This window comes from Stylophora pistillata, chromosome 7 (genome assembly GCF_964205215.1).
Source record: "Stylophora pistillata chromosome 7, jaStyPist1.2, whole genome shotgun sequence".
Classification (NCBI taxonomy): Eukaryota; Metazoa; Cnidaria; class Anthozoa; order Scleractinia; family Pocilloporidae; genus Stylophora; species Stylophora pistillata.
The window spans coordinates 7,780,001-7,802,500 of NC_142525.1; the positions used below are offsets into that span (position 1 = coordinate 7,780,001).

General features: G+C 37.7%; 2 protein-coding genes across 2 annotated transcripts in view; both read right to left on the bottom strand.

The window, feature by feature from the left end:
* The window catches only part of LOC148726453 (uncharacterized), a 344,348-nt gene that overhangs the window by 150,233 nt on the left and 171,615 nt on the right, over window positions 1-22,500 (bottom strand). The window lies entirely within an intron of this gene.
* On the bottom strand, window positions 5,294-9,316 carry LOC148726462 (E3 ubiquitin-protein ligase DZIP3-like). Its single transcript, XM_088727415.1, has 3 exons — window positions 9,264-9,316; window positions 8,205-8,923; window positions 5,294-7,682 (listed from the first exon to the last, which is right to left on the bottom strand). Exons 2-3 carry the CDS (start codon window positions 8,908-8,910, stop codon window positions 7,567-7,569), a joined length of 822 nt encoding a protein of 273 aa, XP_088583541.1. The 5' UTR covers window positions 8,911-8,923; window positions 9,264-9,316; the 3' UTR covers window positions 5,294-7,566.

A 22,500-nucleotide genomic window follows, 5' to 3' on the forward strand; every position in this document is an offset into this window, starting at 1 on the left:
TGGTTTGATAAACCCTACTTGATATTTCTCAGTATCAAAGTTCTCTTTTGAAATAAGTTTGCAACTCGTTATGATAAAGTACTCGCTCCAGTCAAGGTTTTGGACATTAGGCTCATAAATTAAGCACCCCCAGCCAACAACTCCATCTTGACGTGATACTTTGCATAGGGCCTTGCGTCTCTTTCTTTCAAGCACATCATGTGATGGCTCAAACATGTAATCCAGGAAAGATTTTCCATTTCAGTAGTAAGAAGCAAGAATTACCTTGATTTAAGTGAAGAAAAAAAAAATTATTAACATGATATAAAAGTTATAACCATAATAATGGATTTGGTCGGTTGAAAGACCTCGGAAGCATGCCACATTTACAAGATACATGTAATAAACCTTCCTACAGTAGTGGTCCTATTAATTATCTTAGTTCTTTACTAGATAATAAAATATGTGACCCTTCAAGAGGTTTCAGGGAATGAGTCGAAGGCACGCACACGGCACGCTACAACACGCTCGAACACTAATGGCATGACACGCTTACCGTGCAGATATGTGTATAAAAACAATTAATTTGGAAAGCGTGCTCGTAACCATTGTTCATAGCTGGCTAACACGGTAGAACTTTGTTTCTATAACACGTTACTAGTACATTTTTTTGTTTTTTTGTTCTTTTTTTTCAACACGCTAAGTTCCTTTCTTCCTTAACATGCTAGCTTATCTTGTACAACCCAGCTTACCTTGTTAGTTACGTTTGTCAGCTTCTTAACTGTGAGAATGGTATTTGTAAAGTACATTTCTTACAGAATATAAGCGAAAATGAAGATCTTCTGTTCAATCCGAAAGTTGTAATAGAAAAGGAAACATTCACGGAAAATCAAGGCTCTTTCTCTCAGGATTTTCACAAAGAGTTCAGTGAGCACGACATGTTTCACAAGGTCCGGACTGGAGAGCTCAGTTTGAAAACATGAATTACCTTTTTAAACTTAATTCTTACGTTATTAAATATAAATCCTTATCGCTTCATACAGTTAATAAGGCCAGTACCGAGTTTTTATGAATCCTTTTTCAACAGATTTCCAGCTTCATGTCTCCTACGTGGTCGCTGTTCGTCACTCTATGCAAATCGGTATTTTTAAAATAAATAACCACTAGTTAACCAGCGCAAAACGAAACTTTCCGCACGAAGCCGCGTATTATTTGCTGTACACCGATCTTGGAATCTTACGAGCTCTTAGTCTTTATTTTAAAAAGCTTATCATTGCTACCTTCAAAAGTTCAAGCATAATTTCAAGAGCGGCCCGTGTTTAGAAAGCTGTTTTAAGAAAAGAAGGAATTCGGAAATGAAGGAAAAAACTCAAATACGAGATATCTTAACACTTTCCTTTGTTTCTACCGTGCGAAGTAAGAGAATGGCTGCAAAGTTAGTGAGGCAGGTAACTTACACGCAGCTAACGCGCTAAAAGTTCGTTCCTTTGTTTTAGCGTACGACCGTACCGTGTGCGTGCGTTCACCTTGATCCCTGAAATCCCGTGGAGGGTCAGATATTCTCACACTAAAAAATTCATGATTCCCCTAACAACCAAAAATTCATCGAGATTCCCCTAAGAACCAACTCTGATCCAAATGGCCACAGAAACCAGAATGTTCTCTATAACCAAATGTTTTAACAAATTTTTCCATCAGAAGCTACCGGTGGCGTATTAGGTAGCCGAGACCAGAAAGAGGCCGTAAGGCCAAACCTAAACACAATAGCGTGAATAAATCCTTACAAAATCTTACAGGTATATTAAGGATGGGTGGAAAACTTTCCTGCCCATGCAAATGAAGACTTTACAATTGGTGTGTGCTTTCAACTTTTGGTAAATTGAGGTATGTATGAGAAATTTTATTGACCGCTGCAAGTAAATACTTAACAATTGGTTCAACTATGAGTATCATACTAAGATATGGATGAAAAATTTTATTGCCCTGATGCAAGTACTATTTTATAGCAATTGGTTCATGCTTTTACTGTGCGTGTAGTAAGCAATTGGATGAGGTTGGGCATGTTATTAGTAATTATCAAAACCAAGGTCTGAGTTACACAGACACTAGGTTGGATGATTATTCATATTATGCAAAAACTGAACTCAGTAATTTTATTATTATACATTTTAAAAAATCTGTAAGACTTTTCTCTCTGAGTTAACAAACGTTCTCGAACAGTTAACATCGATGAACTTGGCTTGGAAACTAGGTAGACTTTGAACTTGACCTAATAGCGCAATCTTTGGAGCAAGTGAGTTAATGAAGCCCAAATGAAAATGGTAAATCAGAAGAACACCAGAATTAAAAATGTTATGTGTGCCAAAAATTTCAGGCTTTCCTTTTCCTTCCGTTTGTTTAGTTTTCCAGATTCACACGAGCATTTCAGCGCTTTCTTACCTTTGGTGCAAAAGGAGTTGTTTTTGTCTTTTCTCCCAAAATTTTGCGCAAGAAATATGCATGGTCACCCAAAATTGATAACCTGTCGTAATTGCCTGTCGTTTGTATCTCTTCGTTTGACCACTAGTTGTATCGCTACGGCAGCAAAGGGGCAGAGTTGAGGCTTCCTCATCTATTTAGTAAAGTGAATTATATTCCATCAAGAGCCAATTCAAAGATGCAGATTAAAAAAATTAACTAAAACTGTCAATTATCATCTATAATTTATACTGTCAGTAGCTTTTTCCTTTCATCTAGTATAGTTTATTTATTATTCTGGCCGTAAACAGGCCAGAATCAGAAATTCGGTCTGGTTTTTCCTGTACAGGAAAATGTACATTCGGTGCTACGTGGTAGTTTTTGATTGGCGTTGTTATTGGGTTCTGGGTATCCCCGAGTTTTGGGTATTCCCGTCTGAAGATACCCAGAACGCTACAAGTAAATCAAACAAGAGACTGGGACAAGTAACATGGCATCCTCTTTTATTTGTCGTGGACAAAAATAATTTGCTTGTAGACGTCAGAAACTTGTTATCCAGAGTTAATTCTCGTACTTGAGATACTGCTTGGTAATAAAGTGTTCATTTGTGATGAAACATCTTGTAAAGAGCGATCGGTCAGCAGTTTTTTTAAAAGCACAAACCCAGTGCTAGGAATCGCTTCAATTTATGAAAAATAACAGCCGCGGGGAAAGTTAAAGTTTATTGGCAGATTGATTTTAAAAACTCGATTAATTAACTCAATTATCTTATGTAAACAATGGCGACTGGCTCTATCATTACATAACTTTAGCGGACGAAACAGCCCTACTTCTCTTACAAAAAAAAACTTGTGGGAAGTCAGCGCCAGATATCTTTAATTTCAAAATGCCTTGCGTGGTATATCGTTCCGAGGTTTGTTATCAGATGTAAGTAGGAGAAAACCTTGTAGACAAATATCATCTCCTTTAAATACGATGATCTTTGTTTACTAGAAACTAGACCCAGGAGAAATAGGTTGGTGGAGAACGAGAAAGATTTGAATCGCAGCGTCAGTTTTGATGAAATTTAATAAACCCAGAATTTATAGATAGGACTGTTTCGTTTATCAAAAGCCAATAATATTTTAATTTATTAATCTGTTTGTTGACGTTTTATTTAGTAATTGACCACGTGATCTACAGCCCATTGCGTAATCGCTTAAGGCTGACCTTTGAGTTAGTGAGACATTTTGCCGTAAAACGCTCGAGAGCGATCAATCCTTTTTCTACCTCGCTACCTGAATTGTCCTGAGCGAATTTTGCTAACCTGTTTCTTGGTATTGGAGTTTTGATTGGATTGCGCCACAGAAGTGAATAGTGTGTTTGTAATAAATTGGAATTTTAGTATCATCATTTCGTTTTCCAGCATGAAATTGTCAGGAATCGCTTGCTGTTAGATCGCTCAGAAGTTATGTGTTATTTTTTGTAGATCGAATAAAAACCAATTAAAAAGATTATACGATTCCGTGTCCAATCAATTACTCGCGGGTCATTTTCCTCCACGATCTAATTACTGGTTTTGTAGAACGCTTGAGGTATGCGTTATTATTCTGCGGAGGTGGACGGTCACCATCATTCTGGATTTCTCCGTGACTTGAGCTACGTCACCAAGTGACTTATTCCTTTTTTGTTCACTTTGCCGCAGAACTTACGTTAGTCCTCGCATTTCATGCAACGATTTTTCTGATCTTTCCAATTTGTCATGGCATCAACTTGTTCAAAAGTCTTAATCTCCATAACTCTCAAATGTTAACAAACAGCGACAAGTACTCACAAGCGATTTTGCTAAAAAAAGCTAGACCTTTAATTCGTTCTCTCTGAACCGCAAATCCGGCCATAATATAGGCTCCGGCCGTGTGGCCTCCTGTTTATTTCTACTTTTGTGAGCGTAAGTTACAGCTTTCATGTCCTACGTGTCTCAGAATTACAAAATTTTTACAGCAAAAATTTCAAATCTTATTAAAAGCACTGGAAATAATCAAATTTTTCATGCACCACTTCATTCATTATCACTTGTCCAAAATTAACTTAAGGGCCAATATGTGGCATGCATGAGTACTAACTAAGAAACTCGGGTAAATATTATACACCTTGTTGTGAAGATTTCCTCGTTTTAAATTTCATGAGAGCTAGAATTTACTTATTTTTATGAAAATCCGTACTAACAGGACGACTGCAAAACGTTTTAACAAAGCAATGACTGTTGCCTTCCTAATAACTGTAAACAAGTCTCTAATTAGATGCCTGCGCTGTTACTCTTCGAGCTCAATTTTTGGTAGATTATCAAAGCAGCTCAAACTATCTCAAATTGATTCCACACACGACAAAAAAAAAAAACAACAACAACAACCAAACAAATCCCTGCAAACTTGACTAAGTTGAAAGAAAATAGAAGATTAACCAGATCCAAGAACATTCCACAAGTCTGCTATACCCAGCCAGTCAATCGAAAGCGTTTGGTTCTCTGTACATCAAAGCTTAAATTAATTGTTTATAACATGTCGTTTGGCTCCAGTGAGCGATTATCGCCACATTTCGCAATAGAGAAGAGAAACGAAAACAGTTCTGCCCAAATAGCGAAGGTAAAGAAGCGTCAAAATAGCACTTACCTTTCTCAAATTTGATAGTTCCGTACTGATGCGGAACTCGTAAACCACTGAATTCTACAACTTAAGGAAGCTCATGTTCTGATAAAACAAATCTTAACTCGACGATTTACGTTTTCACTGACACAGTGATTAATTAGTCTTGCTGATAGTTAGACGAAAGTCCTACTGCAAGTTGCTCCTTTCCTCAGAGATGAAACCGAAGGCTTGCAAAATTTTTCCACTTTTATTAAAGTAGCACTGTAAGCATAATCAATATACCCTTAATTTCTTTGATGGAAGGGAACATAACCAGAGTCATGACATGGCTTATCTTTAAGTTTCATTATTTTCAAGCTCGGTACATGTGGTTCAGACTATTTTCAATTTTGCAATGTCCTGGGCGAAGAACTGGGTACTGCAATACTGCATTGCTCGTCGTCTAAAGAACTGCGCATACCGAAAGTAAAGATTAAATCGATCCGAGATTCCGCTTTCACAGGAAACAAAATGTCAAAACATAATAAATGTGTTTTTATGTTTTGTCAGAGCTAGTGAGCAACTGAAGATAAAGATGACATTGCGCTTTAATAAAAAAAAGTGTAATTTTGAATTGTTTCGTGATTCTTATTTGAAAGCATTTATTTAAAAAAAGAAAGTAGCATAACCCTCAGCATAACTTGGAATATAATTGGGCAATGCTAGTAGCATTATTTGGTATCATTCTAAGGTTCTCTCAGGGGCCGCCCGAGTTCCTGTGCAGAAGAGCGGAGTTGCTCAGGTTAAAGATACTCCAAGATGTCATATTTAGTTTTCTAAATAAATTTCTTGCACATCTATAATGCAGCGTGATACATTTTTGCAACAGAGAGAAAGATTTTGTTCCCTCCGAGTCCTCATCGCTCTAGAGTGCCAACTACACAGTTTAAATTAAAAAAAGATACGTCTATCTTATTCAAACTGTTCCCCATCAACACTTTTTTTTGTCTTAGTCAAGCTGCGCTAATAAACAGAGCCGAACCGAGATATTAAGTGAAACCTAAGATTGAGGGTCGATTATTTAAACGAAGTTTAAACATCTTTCACAAAATTCATCTACAATTGAGCCGAGACTTTCATTTAAACATTTATTTTTATGAACAGTGTCAAGAGGGCCAAAAGTTTATAGTAAAAGGACCTTCATTTAATTAAACAAACCCTCTTAGAATCTCTGAGGACCACTGCTTGCGTAAAATCGCGGATTGGGTTACACCACGTGTAAATAACCGACCCTAAATGTCCAATCTGTGATACAGTCTAATTTCGGATACGACCCGGCAACTGACTCCTAAAAGGTCATCAAAACTCGCGGTGTATACTACATAAGCTGGGTTCTCAAACGAAAAATTTAACCTCCCACTTTATCTGTCAATACACATCTCTGCATGTAATTTTTTGGAATATAACCTAGCAAAGCTAGACAACTCAAATGAGGGTGACTAATTTATGCAACGATTGATACTTAACAAATAGTAAACACCACAGCGTACACTATTGAGCTATGGATGCACGCGGGAGGTTGCTAAGCACGAAAGAAGCGTAAGAGTCGCGCGAGGCGATAGCCGAGAGCGAGTAGCTTCCTGAGTGCTTAGCAAGCCCCCCAAGTGCATCCTTAACACAATAGTGTACACTGTGGCGTTTACCATTTGTTTTATCACATAACATTGTTACATTGTAGCAAAAGAGTTTTCTTTCATTTAACAAATCTTAAGTGACCAGAAAAAACAAGCGCGCGCGGAAAACTAGTCTGCATTTGCTTACGTCAACAGCGTACGCCCATGGGCAAATGGTGGACGCTGAATTGACCATTCAGAGCGCGCGCTTTACTCTGGTTATTTTATAAATGTCATGGCGGACAGTATAGACGAAAATGTAGCCAGTAAAACTTTCTTACAAAATCTTTGCAGTTCTATTTTCATTGAGCGTTACTTTTCACTCCGATTATTGAAATACTTAAACTACCTTGTAAGTCTCTTTGACCCCAAATTCAGTAGGATTTTTACTGCCTGCATTTCTTTTCTTGAACTATAAAAATCAATTGAAATTAAAAAAACAAAATATTAATAAAAAGACAGGTGTAAAGATGGTCGGTGTCTCTGAGTTTTAGCTTAAAGGCTTTGCCGCCATTCATGATTAATAGACTTAGGCAGCGCCAGTGTGGTTAGCTTGCAGTTTAGATTCTGTAAAGCTCTACAAAAACTGGCAAAACTGGTATCAGTGATCATATTATCATACAGATATAGTGTGGTTAGCTTACAGCTTGAAAACTGTAAAGCTTCACATAGACTGGAACAACCGGTATCAGTGACTTCATTACCCCCTAGATTAAGTATGATTAGCTTACAGCCTGGATGCCAATACTGATGTGGTAACTCTTAAAGGGTTCCTTCAGGTAGGCAAAGCAGCTTAAGAACTCACAGTCCTCCACTGTTAATAACAGAATATCAACAGGGAGCTCGACATTGCTTTAATCAGAAGAGGCGTCTGGAAGATCACTCATCAGTGGAAGGGTAACACTGAGCTTTGGTGGGCTGGCTTTATTATTCTGTGCTGTTCTATTCTCCCCTGGCATTAGTACTGTCTCTGAAAATGAATGGACTTTTCAGTTTTTTCCATTCATCCATTACAAGTTGTTAGCTGACCCAAATTAAATCAAAGACAACGTAGAAAAGGAAAAGAAAACCTGAGTTATGAATAGTACATCAATGAGCCCTTGACCCTAGGCCTGCATAAAACAGTTTATGCCCACACTATAACTGATAAAACAGTAGAAACATTTCACTGGCATACTCTAGGAAACAAGAACTCCAAGTATTCCCTTTTTTCTCCTAGTATGCATGTCTGTGTCATTCACTGAGTAACATCATCTTTTACTCAAATAATCACACTTCAAATTCATCATCTTCAGTACAAAATTATATCTGAGTTATGAATTTTTTATATAACATCCCATCATCAAGAGAAAAAAAAACAATTCACTTACATATACATGTTGCTGTGACTTTACAAACAGAAATTTTGGGAGAAATTATTTTTATTTCACAATCCACCATATCTAACATTATTAAAAAAGACTTCAAATCAACAAAAGTAAATCAAACAAACCTTCCTTCCGTGAACTTTGTTCAGATATCTCAATGGAATCCTCCAGGTCATCTTCCTTTTTGGCCTTTTTTACCACTTCATCTTCATGTGATTTGTCTCTGATGCAGTCTTCATCCTTCAGCCACTCTCTCAAAAGCTCTTGGAAATGTTCCTCAAGATCGGCATCCATACAATCAATTTCAAGATCATTGATGGTATCCTGATAGCAGGCCCCTCCAATGCGCTGAAAAGTGTCTTTGATGTCATTCCAGTAGGAACTGAAGGTTGGATCATCGACTGAACCACTGGTAACATGGCTGTAAACTTTGTCTCTGAGGATCTTGATGCGAGTGATGTCAGCTGCTGGAGTGGTGTCTGTTACCAAAGGAAGGTCATTCCGGCCAGAGGCAGGGAGAGTCAGATCCCAAATGTTCCTCAGAAGAAGTATCAGCAGGGAGCTTTCAAAGTTTATTGAGGAAACTGATGATTTCACAGCAGGATACAGTTTCCCCCACTGGGAGGTACTCAGGACTCTTTTCTTTCGCAGTGTTTGCAATTTTGCACGATTTGTAGCATCAGTCAGAACAGTCTGAAGGTGTCCTGGTGGACATATCCTGTCAAAGATCTCCCTTAACACACAGGATCCAACATCGACGAGAAGGCGACACAGCTGAGCATAATTAGAGGTTTCTTTGGAAGAAGGACAAGATGGAGCGGCAGAAGCCATGAGGAGATGTCTCCTGTAAGGATATGGTTTAACTGAATTATTGTTGGTGACAATACAAAACATCAAATGTAACAAAGCTGTCATAAATTTAACACCAAAATACTAAAGTATCATACAGCATTAAGCAAATGTTTAGAATATAATGGTCGTCTGACAGGCTCATTGAACAATTTGATGACAATCGATAAATTTCTGATAATTTTCCAGCACTGGAATGTGGCCGATAGAATTCACTAATAAAAACGAAAGATAACTGAGGAATCAACGTTAAAAGATATAGAGAAATAAAGGATATAACTCAGAGCAACAATATGAAAATACGAACACGTCTCCAAGAAACCGGAAGTGCTGACCAAAGCACTAATCCACGAGTTTTCACAATTTTCTCGCTTGTGATTACAGGAATCAAGCTGAAAAGTACAATATGCACGAATTGTTTTACCTTGAAAAAAATTGGCCACTCAGAAACGCTAAATTATAATAATTTAAAGTAGATTTCAACCGCAGCCAACTCGAACAAAAGCCATGTTTCAATCAAGACTTCACTGAGCCGACAGACTGGTTACCAGTCCTAGTTAGCAAGTGTGAAGGAGAGACTGGGAGATATATATGAGTCCTCTCTCATGTTCAAGGGACTGTTTAAGGTAGCCTGTGACACAGTGAATTGTCATAGTTTTGGAATTTATGGGTACACCAAAAAGCAGCTACTAGGCCTGTATAGATTATGCTAGCATAATTTTTGGCATAATTTCAGCAAACTGGCATAATTTCTATTTTTGATAATAATCGGATCACTTTTGATGCTACAATTTGATCATTGCTCATCTCTACTCCCAAGCACTTGGTGACGTTATTTGATGTTTTAAGTTTTAGTTCTGGTAGTAACATTTGGAGTTCACTGTGAATCACTGAGTGGCGTCTGAAACGGTCTGAGCCCGGGTTAACATGAACCACATGTTTATTTGAATTCATTGTGGATTTGTTGCATTTTCTTGTAGACCGATAGCTTCCAATTAAAAAATGTATTTTTTGGACTTATTTGCAATTTCTTCAAAGAGCATAATTTTAAAGAAAGGGGCATAACTTGGAAGAAAGAGCATAATTTTAGCATAATTTTGCCAAAAAAAGCCATGCTATTGGCATAATAATATGCTACTTTTACTTGTAGCATAATCTATAAGGCCTGGCAAAATGCCTTTCTCTCTTCTCTGTCTAAATTCCTTCATTAAGTGGTTCATTAGTCGTGGACATGCTGTTTTTGATCTGTGCGATTCTGCTCCTTTCAAGCCTTTCCCCAAGTCCTCCTCACAGAAATAGTTCAAGAAATGAGTATCTAACATCATGCTCTCCAGCATGTCAATTTTTGGCTTTGGAATTTGGAATGGTTCGTCTGCAAAAAGGATTTTTTGGTTTTCGACCTTGGATTGTGCAATGGTTTTCTACATCCACTCTTTGTATTTCAAACAATGGTTACTACAAGCCTGGTGGAATTCTGCATTCATCAACACTTCTTTGTGACACTGTGCCTTGTGAAGTGCGAAGCAATTCAATTCAACCTCGTACTATTCGTGCTTCCTTTGTCTCATTAGACAATCGCTGCTCTGTACCATTATATAAATTCAAGAAAAAATGGTTCAAGAGTAAAATCTCTTATTATTCCAATAGTTCGTCAACTTTTAATTTTTTGGAATTATCAGTCTTGCTTAGCGGTGATGTTCATCCATTGCCTGGCCCGGAGAATAGGAAATCTATTTCAGTTCGTATCTCTCAACGTACGCGACGTCGCCATGGTAACCATCACGCGGTGAAAAATAATCACAAAAGATCTGAAGTCCGTACCATCATTAATATTCCAACTATTTCAGAACAATCTCCTAACGTCAAAAATCATCTTAGGCTCTGCTGCTTGAATGCTAGATCAATTAAAAACAAATCTGCGGATTTTGTTTGCTATGCAGCATCCACCGGTGCGGACATTTACATATTTACAGAAACATGGTTGACGGAACGTGACATGGCACATAGAGCTGAACTTACTCTGCCTGGTTTCAAGCTGCTCGATCAACCGCGTCTTGGAAGGACTGGTGGTGGACTTGCACTCTTAATAAAGAGCGGCATAGATGCCAAGAAAATGGACGGTGGTGAGCGTAGATCTTTCGAATTTTTTGAATGGACTCTGCGTTATGGTTCAAATAGCTTGAGAATTGCTGTCATCTATCGTATACCATATTCTCAAGCCCATCCAGTCACCACTAGTGTTTTCTTTGATGAATTCATAACTTACCTCGAGTCGATCATCATGTCTCCTGAGCCGTTGCTGATAACGGGTGATTTCAATATTCCTGTCGACGTACATACTGACTCTGATGCTTCTCGTTTTCAAGATTTACTATCGTCTATGGGCCTTCAACAGCACGTGGATAAATCTACACATGTATCTGGGCACACCTTAGACTTAATGATTACTCGTTGCTCGGATTCATTTCTTACAGCCAAACCTATGACTGACTACTTGTTTTCAGACCATTTTACTGTTCTTTGCGATCTTGCCTTAAGTAAACCATCTCCCAAAAATGAGCAAATATCATATAGAAAATTGAAGGCAATCAAGATTGAGGATTTTAAACAAGATCTGTCTACCTCTGAGCTTTGTAATTACAGTCCAGATTCGCTTAACGATCTCGTTGAATGCTATAACGATACCTTGTCCCAAGTGCTCGAGAGACATGCTCCACTTCGATCCAAAGTTATACGATCTCGACCTCTGGTTCCTTGGTTCAATGAAGATATAAAAAATGCCCACCGTGAAAAACGGAAAGCAGAAAGAAAATGGCGACACTCTGGCAAACACGACGATATGTTGTCATACAAAAAGATCAAGAATACGACAAATCGATTAATGAACGAAGCTCGAAGCCAATACTATCATGACTTCATTAATGATAACAGTTCAAACCAAAAAAAGCTCTTTGCAGCTGCGAATACTCTTTTGAATCAAAGGAAAAAGAACACTGTGCTACCACCTTGCGATGATAAGCTTGAATTAGCTGATAGGATGGGCTCGTACTTTGTTCAAAAAATCACTGATATTGGTACAAGACTCGACGTTATGGCTCAAGATCTTTCCACTGATCCGCTTTTAAACTGTACATTGTCACCAACCCCCAAATTTAGTAAATTTACAGCACTTTCTGAACTCGAAGTACGGAAACTTATCGAAGGTAGCGCAAAGAAAAGCTGTTCTTTTGATCCGATGCCTACCTCACTGGTTTTTAGCTGCATTGATGTCCTGCTTCCCGTGATCACAAAAATGATAAATCTATCCCTCGTGGATGGTGTGTTTGCTGATGTCTGGAAATGTGCACTTGTTAAGCCGTTGCTCAAAAAAGCTGGTCTTGATCCACTTCTTAGTAACTACAGACCTGTTAGTAATTTGCCATACATATCGAAGCTCACCGAAAAGGCGGTGTATAATCAACTTCATTTACACATGATAGACAATTCTGTTTATCCAGAAATGCAATCATCTTACAGAAAAGGACATAGTACCGAAACAGCGCTTCTTCGGGTGGTTAACGATATCTTAATGAAGATGAATTCACAAGAGGTCACTCTTCTTGTCATGTTGGATCTTAGTGCCGCCTTCGACACTGTTAATCATGATATACTGATCAAACGTCTCCACGAAGAATTAGGTATTGCTGATTCTGCCCTGAGCTGGTTTGAGTCATATCTCCATAACAGGATGCAAAAAGTTGACATCGAGGGATCGATATCTAACCCATTCGATTTAGGCTGCGGTGTTCCTCAAGGGTCGTGTCTTGGACCGATTCTATTTATTATATATGCATCTAAGCTCTTTAAGATCATTGAACACGAGCTCCCTTGTGCTCATTGTTATGCTGATGACACCCAGTTATATCTGAGTTTTAGACCTAATACTACATCTCAAGACCAAGCCTTGCAAGCAATGGAGAACTGTATTGGAAAGATCAGGAAGTGGATGATTCATGATAGACTGTTAATTAATGATAGCAAGACTGAACTGATTTTAATAGGCTCAAAACAACAATTATCTAAACTACAGCCAATCAGTATCTCCGTTGGCAACTCGGTAATTAATAATAGCTCCGAGGTAAAAAATCTAGGCTGTTGGTTGGATGCTAACCTAAGCATGTCTAAGCATATTACAAATATTTGCAAATCTGCATTCTTTTATCTTCATAACATTAGAAGCATTAAGAAATATTTACACGAAGACAGTCTCCATACTTTAGTTCATGCGTTTATAACGAATAGATTAGATTATTGTAACAGTCTTTTGTATGGTGCCTCAAAGGAACTGATAGCTAAAGTACAACGTGTACAGAATGCAGCCGCAAGACTGCTATTGAACGTTGGAAGGTACTCGCATATTACTCCTATTTTATATGAGTTACACTGGCTTCCAATCCAGGCTCGCATTAAATTTAAAATTCTTCTACTTACTTTTAAAGCGCTTCATAATTTACTTCCGTCATATATTAACAGCCTCATATCTATTAAATCAAAATCTTCTTATTGTCTTCGATCTAATGACGGTCTTTACTTAGAGCCCCCTAAGGGTAAGATGCTGAAGACATTTGGTGATCGATCTTTTCAGGCAGCAGCACCATACTTATGGAAGACTTCCTCATGAAATTAAAATGATTAAGTGTTTGGATAAATTTAAAAAAGCTATTAAAACATTTCTGTTTAATGAAGCTTTTTGTAATCATTAACTTAGATATATTACATTAAAATAATTTATTCTTATGTATTTTCAGCTACCATTACTATTGTAAATTTTTATTTAGATATATAAGGTTTTTAATTTTTATTCAGTGTAAAGCACTATTGATCTGTACATGTAAATAGGGCTATACAACTCATTAAAATTTATTTATTTATTTATTATTTAAATACTAATTATCAGCTCTCATCAAAACTTCTTTTGTTTAGAATGCTCTTTCTGAGGTTCCACAGGATGTCATCAGAGCTACAGTACTGTAAAAGCTTTCAGAAATTTTAATGAATCCCACCCCCAAGTAAGGGAAAAGGGACTGGGAGCAAGGTTGGGTGAAACCACCAAGTCATTTTGCTCAGCTATGACAAAGTTTTAGTTTCATAAATACTTTTTCTCTACCTTTCTACGAGTTCTAAAAGATAAGTTTCTCTGATATACAGAGGAACTTTAAAGAAAAGGAAGTAAAACGAATTCTTAACAGCCAACTGAGCCTTCTACCGGTACTTAAGACAGAAAACGAAAAACTTCTACATACTGATTTGAAGTACTTTAGCTTGGTTTTCACATAAATTGGGGTCAAAATGGCAAATAGGACTTAACATAAGTAAATAACTCGCTGTAACTCATCCAGATCAGAAATTCAGAGAAATGAAATTTTGCACTACAAGACTAGCATTTGAACATAGCTCAGCTGGTGTTCATTTCAGCACATCTCACTTGTTCTAAACATCATTGAGAGGTAGTCTCTCTAAAAGCAGTAATGTGCATTTCAGTTCAAAATATCAATTCATTTCACAATTTTCCCATGAATCTGTTTTAATTTAAAATAAATGAAACCACTGTTTCTTTTAAGTGTTGTAAAATAATTTTTTCAGACGAAAATTGCTTCAAAGGCCCATATTTGACACATATTTGACAGCATCAGTCATCAAAAATGGCACAAGTTGAAATTGAAAGCAGCATTTTTGTGGAATTCAGTTATCAATTCTCTCGAAAATGAATTGATATTCAGCCAAATGAAGTATGCAGTGGTTTGTTTCACTGTAAGGTCCACCTAACTTGAGAATATGTGCCAAATCAATTTTTTGGCTGCTGCCACAATATTTTAAAAATGTTTGATTTTTGGCCACATTTGCTCTTAGGAAAACCAAGAAAATCCTCCTACAAAAGCAGGACAATTTGGCAACTCCAACCAATTTACAGTACTTCAGAGAATGGTATGGTGGTTTTTATCCCCACATTGTAATTTCTAAGCCAGATATGAAAGTTACAAAATAGTTAAAATGATTTAAAGTTCAGTAAATTTGTTTCCAATTGAGGAATCTGATCTCAATTTTTGGAAGAAATTCGAAATTTCACTTTGACCTGTGCATGAAATTCAAGTTCAAAAATTATCCTCAGGTTAGCTGCACCTTGAGCAAGTAAAATAGAAAAGGCTGAAAAAAAAAGCTTCCACAGGATTAAAAACTTTGCCTCTTCGGCATCTCCTGGTCTGAAGATTAATACACACCATTTTAAATTAATACTTATTTTATTGTCCCTCGGAAGTGGAAAAAAGGGGAAAACAAATCACATACACAAAGTTACTGTGAAACATGTAATTCATGTCGTTCAGAAATTATATGAGTAATGTTAATGCACTGAAATGCGATTGTCAGCTCAGTTAGAGTTAAATGACACAAAGATCCATATTTAACTCCTGACCAATAATTTGTGTGCTATCCACTTGAAACAGGCCAATCAAATTAAACAACAAGGTAATTGTAGACAGTGCATCAGAGTCAAAAATCAGTAAATATAATATATCAAGAGAAACTCTGAGCATCAATCAACAAATGGTTCAGAAATATGAATGTCTCCAATTAACAGGAAGTGCTGGTGGAAGGATGTGCGATTTGGCTTTTGAAGCAAAAATTTTGTCACTATTGGTTACTGAAAATCCAAATTAACTTCAGACTCTATAGAGGAAAGATAAATAACACACTTCAACAAAGTGCTTTTACTGTTTTAATCTCATAGGAATAGCACTGTGCACTCAATCTAAAACTAGATTTTGAATAATTAGACCCCTGCAGAGTTTCAGACAAACACAAGATCTCGCTTCACTGAGTTACTGTAGATGGAAACACTTCTCGTCCATAAACCACATTTTTTAGTCCCAAAAGGGTGCATACAAAGCACTGCTGCCGGGGTGCATGTACTAGCAACTCGAGATACCCTAACAAACTCCCCAAAAAGCAGAAAGAACTGCAAGAATCAGGGGAGAAAGTATTTTTGCCCTTCCCAAAGCCAGCGGAAGACTTTGAAAAATGTCAGCGATGGATTAGCCCTTGTTCTCAACAAAATTTTACTGTTACAGTAGCTAAAGTGACAAAAGATACGTATATTTGTAAAGCACATTGGCCTGATGGTAAAGGTCCAACAAGTGATTTTCCAGATTAAATCCTTTGAAGGCGAATTTTCTGTCACTGCATTATTTGTTGATCCAAACCCAATCTATTCCATGCTTTAGCTTCTTGGGTTTGACTTCAATTTTTCTTTGTATCAGGCATACATAGTCAGCTGTGCGATCGTCAAGCGGATGACATTAAAAGATTTGGCTTTTATTTCCGGAATTCCAATCAGGGCATGTTTTTCCTTCACTATATTTACAAAAGGCAGAGTAGATATCTCGAATTTTCACGCTTTCTCAGCAAATCTGGCCAGGTTCGACAAAATAATAGCTAATAACTGAGCTAACTTCAAATACTGCAGGGTGAACAGCAATCAGGTGTTCATCTCAGCACTAATAAATTAATGGTTCAGAGAATCAATTCGCAAAAGTCTTCAACAACCATGCAGAAATTTCTCACGAGAGCACTTAACCGTGTATGATTCATGAGCTAACACACAAATTTCTTGGCTAGAAGCCGGGAAAATTCAGCCAAATTCGGAAAAATGATAACGGATAAGTGACTCAACATCAAAAACTGCTGCATACGGTGATATCAAGTATAACTATGGGCACCAATTCGCAAAAATTTAATAACAACATATGTCAATCATACAGAAAGTACTGACCGAAGCACTAAGGCTCGATCGTGGTTTAACAATCTGGCTTTGAAAACACATATTTCAATGCTGGTAACTGAACGAATCCAGTCAAATTCAACAAAATGATAATTAACGAGTTAATTAACATAAAAAAAAAATAAACAGCTAAATATAGCGATATCAAGTATAACTATGCGCGCCAATATCAAAAGTATCTATGAGGAAGTGCTGACCGAAGCACTAAGCCACCAGTTCGAACAATTTAGCTCCAAAGTCACAATTCCCTCGCTGGTAGTTACAGGAATCAAAGGTAAAAATTATATGCTCTGATTCCGTAATAAAACTCAAAACATCCTTACACCCCATTGATGGGCTGAACAGGCAGAGTGCAAAAGAAAAATTATATTTTCCGTTAGGCGTAAACTTCGTCCCTAATCTATTCGCTGTGTAAACACGATTTAAGGCGAACGACAGTTACAATAGTTAGTCCTTTCTGTTAATATGAATTTCATTTTCTCTGTTTTATAGATTTTCTTTTATCGTGGATCTCAAAGACGAATGAAACTGTCCAATCGTGCCGCACAGCTATGACGGAGGTTTCCGGTTCATTTCAAACCTGCACACTTTCAGAATTAGTTTTGAACGAAAAAAATCAACAAACAACTCAAAAATTTAACCTTGTACACCCTAATATCAGTATGCATATTCTCCATACTGTTCTCGATACAGCTTCTTTAGTTGGTAATCATTTCCTTTATTCTCCTGACCTTAATGTTTGCTTCAGAGGTGATGTTGTAAGGAGAGATTAGATGCTGATCACTCTTAGTGCTCAAAGGGTTTAGGACTTTTTACTATCCTCTCATTCTTCTTTTCACTTTTCGTTATTGTTTTGGGAGGCGTTCTGTAAAGGAATTCATTTTTGCGCGCTTGGAAAAACTCTATATATTAGTTTTTAAATATTAATTTTATTCTGCCGAGCAATTTTCGCAAATTTAGCTCAGACTGGCAGAGCACATTCCTTGAACTCTTCAACTCCTGAGGGTAACTAACATCTGATTTCTCACCAAGGTATCACTGCTTAATCAATGCTTATGAGAGTTAAGAAAACGATCGCAAACTTGAAAAGCTCTGGATTTTTTCACTAAATTCTCCTCGTCAGTGTCGTAGGAAATGTATAAAGGATATATAGTATGGGGAATGCAAATGTGCTCATTTTGGGGCGTGAAGGGCCAAGAGCTTCAGTAAAAGTACAAATAATACATTGAATACCAAGATATAAAAAATTGTGCCACACTGTTGTCTTTATTTCCAACAGGTAGACAGATGGTTACCTTTTGATATTTTGGAATCATTATAATCATATTGATGACTAGGTTTGTATATAGTATATTGTGGTGTCTTACTGTGTTGTACTGCAGTGGCTTGGTTGCTAAGGGACAGGTCATTATATAGCACCAGAGGCGGGTGTGGTGGGGAGGATTTTGGTTGTTTCAAGATTAAATTGACTTGATCTTACCATAAAAATGTCTGTACTCGAACTTAGTACCCCACCCAGCCAAAGCTTATCCCTGTTTCCTTCGCATGAAGCGACGAGGGGTATTACTACTACCAACTGGATGGGATGCTAGTCAATCATAAGGTTACCCCCCCCCCCCCCTGCAGTTTATCAGGTTTTCTCAATAGTTATCCGGTACTCATTTATGCTCCGGGTTGATATGAGGGGGGGGGGGGGGGGCGGGGGTACTGTAACTAAAGCCACGAGTAGTTGTGCTCATCCAATTACTTAAAATATCTACACGCCTATGGTACTAAACATGAGTAGAAAACTACGCAGTCACTGGAGAGGAAGAGAACTTAAAGGACTTAGCAGAACTTAGCAGAGTTAGTGTTTACACGTCTGTCCGCCATTACTGCTAGTGAGCCCGATGCGTCACTGCAAGTGACTGGCACCTTAGTTGTGAATTAGACTGTAAGTATTCACTAAAACAGTGAATGGCGTTGAAGGCGCGCTCTGATTGGCTATTCAAACTCCAAATATCTTTTGCTAACAACCTCCGAGCAGTTCCCGCGACATTTGCGAACGAAAATGTTGTCATTGTCGCGGGAATGTATGGTTTAAAATTACCTTTTTGTGCTGTATTATCTCACTGTTTTAGCATGTTCTGAAACAGTTATGTACTTCAGTGTCGGCGGCTTTCGGCGGATATTTGTTTCGCCGTCTTACCACTGGCCACTTTCACCTCTTTGAATAGTTGTTGATTATCTACTAAAGTGCAGTATTGCATATTGCAGTGCTGCACATCGCCCCCATGTCTAATCTATTAAAAATAAAAACAAATGATTAACTAATTTAAAGAAAGTAACGAAATTTTCATCATCCAAGGACAAGTAATGTGATCAACAATTAAACTAAAGTGCTGAATTGATTGGAATTTTTGATCTGTCAATCATGAAGCAACATTTAAGCATGACTGATCACATAAATAAGGCTTGTACCGCGGGATTCTATCATTTAAATAACTTGAGAAATACCTTTCGAGAGATTCTTTAACTACTTTGGTTTATGCTTTTATAACCAGCCGTCTTGATAATTGTAATAGAGAGCTTAAGCACCAGACGTTCTTGAGGTCACGAACGCCTACTGGAAGTCATTAGAGGAACTATGTACATACTGCGCATGTCAGGACGTTCGCGTGGTTATGTCGCAGAGGCCAGAACGCCACTTTTCAGGTTGAAGGTAGGACGCCACAAAAATATGCTGTTATTTTGTTTATAGGAGATAAATTATTGACTCAAACCCAAAAAAAGCTCTTCTGCTTTTCATTAAGCGATTAAAAAACGTTTTCGTAGCGCGTAAAGTGGTTTTTGCTTAATCGATAGATTAAACGGGATTCGACAATGGCAGACAATTTTCTCGTTAAGTCTGGGTGAGTTAAGTCATTTGATTTCATGTCCATTTGAATCATCAAATGCAGAACTAAGATTTTTTTAAACCGGGTTTAGGCTTATCACAAATTACTTTGAGCGATAATTTATAATTAAGACACTTAAGCGACATTAAGATACAATAACAAAGTGCAAAATGAGATAGATGATTGTCTTTCTACATCGGTTGTATTTTGTAACTGCACATTGTATATCGTATGCATCTATGCTAGGTTTTGAGCAACCGACTACCAACATAAGGATAACAAATCTCGCTGTGGTTAACGAATTTAGAGAAAGAGAAATGGTCCTCTAGGCATCCAGATCATGCACTGAAAACTTCATGCTCGCTCGTTTGTTCCCATTGTTTACACAACTATGAAGTGGTAAATTTCAAGTCGCCTAATAAATTGACGAATTATTCATTCTGTCAAGAGAGTGGGGTAAAGAAACTTATTCCCATGCTCATTAAGGTCACATCTCTAGCATCTTTTAGCAAAGACATGTTAACACGGGTAGAAGTCCGTGTCTGAAAAACGTCGACTGCTTAACCTTCCTATTTCGCGCCAAGAACGAAGGCCTCGATCCAGTCTTACGCGGCTTCTCTGCCGTTCGTGTTGTCAAGAACGTCTGGTGCTTAAGCTCTCTAATGTAATTATTATAATACGCCTTTCCATATAGCATCAGTCCTCGAAGAGCCAGATGATGTCTTATGGGCATGGCAAACCTTGTTTAAAGGAATTTGTGACGAACACGTCGCCCAGAAAGAGGTTAAGATCGGAAGTAAATCAGCTCCTTGGATAATTAACGAAATCTGTTACAAGATCAATAAAAGATACAACATTTTCAAAGCAGCAGTCAGCACCAAATGCCCTGGAATGTGGTCAAAATACAAGAAAGCTAGAAATGCAGTCACGTTAGCTTTGCGAAGAGCTAAAGCATCCTACTTCAACGATATGTTCGAAGAAGTAAAGAAATCTAGTGCCTACTGGAACTTAGTTAACAGAGCTACAAATCGCTCAGCACGCAACAGAAAAATAGGCCCCCTTAAGAGAACCGACGGCAGTTTTGCTTTCATGGATAAGGAAAAAAGCCCAAATGATGAATGCATACTTTTCGGAGATCGGCGAATACTTAATTAAATCACTGCCAATGCCACCGCAGCCCGCTTCAGTGGATGCCAGCACGTCACTTTATATACTGTCACCTAAAAGCCTTATTTCGATTACAAACCATTCTGCTGAAAAAAAGATAAATAAACTTAAGACGAATAAGTCAGTTGAACCTGATGACATCTCGCCTAAACTTCTCAAATTGGCAGGAAAGGCTATTGTACCAGCATTGGTCAACCTTTACAATGACAGCATTGAACAAAGAATTGTCTTTTCTTATGGAAGACTGCCCGATGAACTCCGCTTTTCAAAAAGGATGATGAAACAGACTGCGGAAATTATCGACCTGTCTCCCTTTTAAGCGTACCAAGTAAGATCTTGGAAACAGAAACAAAAGATAGACTGGTGCAGCACGTTCTTGTCGACAATCATTTAATCACAGAGAAGCAATGGGCCTACCGACGCGGCTACTCGACTGAGCTCTTCCTAGTACATCTGACAGAAATATGGAGGAGAACGTTAGACTATGGTAATGTTGTCGCAGTAGCCTTTGTGGACTTCAGAAAAGCGTTTGACAGCGTATCACACGAAATCTTACTGAAGAAGCTGAAATATAATTTCGGTATCACGGGATTGTTGTTCGATTGGATTAGGGACTACTTGAGGGGAAGAATGCAGTACACTGTGATTAACGGAGTCGAATCTGACATGTTATTAACAAATTTCCTTCCACAGGGATCTGTTTTAGGCCCTATTTTGTTCACTTTATTCACAAATGATCTGCCCGCCACGATTACCATGGGATCCCTGTTCATGTACGCGGACGATACGTCAATTTTCAGCATCGGAGAGTCTGCGACGCAGCGATTGCTTCCATGAACTGTGCTCTGCAAGAGGTTTACAGGTGGTGCCTATAGAATCGCTTAACACCTCACCCGGCTAAGAGCGAAGTCATGTTAATTAGTACACCAACCATTATAGGACCACTACCTCCGATATTTTTTGGTAAATCTGTTTTAGGCTATGGCAAAAAATCGCGTCCTCTTGGAATGATTGTGGATGACAAGCTTACTTGGATACCGCGCATATGCTAGAACTAAAGGAAAACTTTGCGAAAAAAATAGACTTATTGAAGCGCTCAAGGTTCTTGCCCGAAAATGTTCTTTTAAAGTTTTATTTTAGTGTAATATTACCTTCTGTGAAGTATGGTATAATATTATGGGGTTCGTGTATAAATTCGGATCTTCTGTAGTCAACTGAGAAACTTCACTGTAGAGCAGCAAAAATTTGTCTACAACTTATCCAAAGATACGGCATCTAATGTAGCTCTCAACGTTTCAGGATGGGATACGATCAATTTAGAATACAAATTTCAAATAGTTAACCTTTTTTATAGAGCAAGTGAAGTCTTACTACCTCAGTCTAATTAATAGCATATTCATAAGGCGCGAATGTAGCTATTCACTAAGAGACCAAGAGGCAATTATAACCATACCTATATTCAACACTAGATTGTTAAAGGACTCTTTAGCATATAGAGGTTCGGTGCTATGGAACTATGTTAACCATCATGTCAAAAATGTAGGTATTTTCGCCCTTAAGAATCTTAGGAGGCTACTCAGGAGAAATAATCACCTCACAAGCTTTACTTTTACTAGTTTATCAGGTTCGACGGCTAGGAATAGATTACGTGACTACAAGTATTTTTAAGTTAAGAGGAAAATCGAATGTTTTACTGTATTATTGTTTCTTATC

Excerpts from the sequence above, each read along its gene's own strand:
- LOC148726462 (XM_088727415.1), bottom strand. The coding sequence starts at position 8,910 with ATGGCTTCTGCCGCTCCATCTTGTCCTTCTTCCAAAGAAACCTCTAAT. Across the intron at positions 7,683-8,204 it reads ACAAAGTTCACGGAAGGAAG|AGACAGTACTAATGCCAGGG; the intron begins GTTTGTTTGATT and ends ATTCATTTTCAG.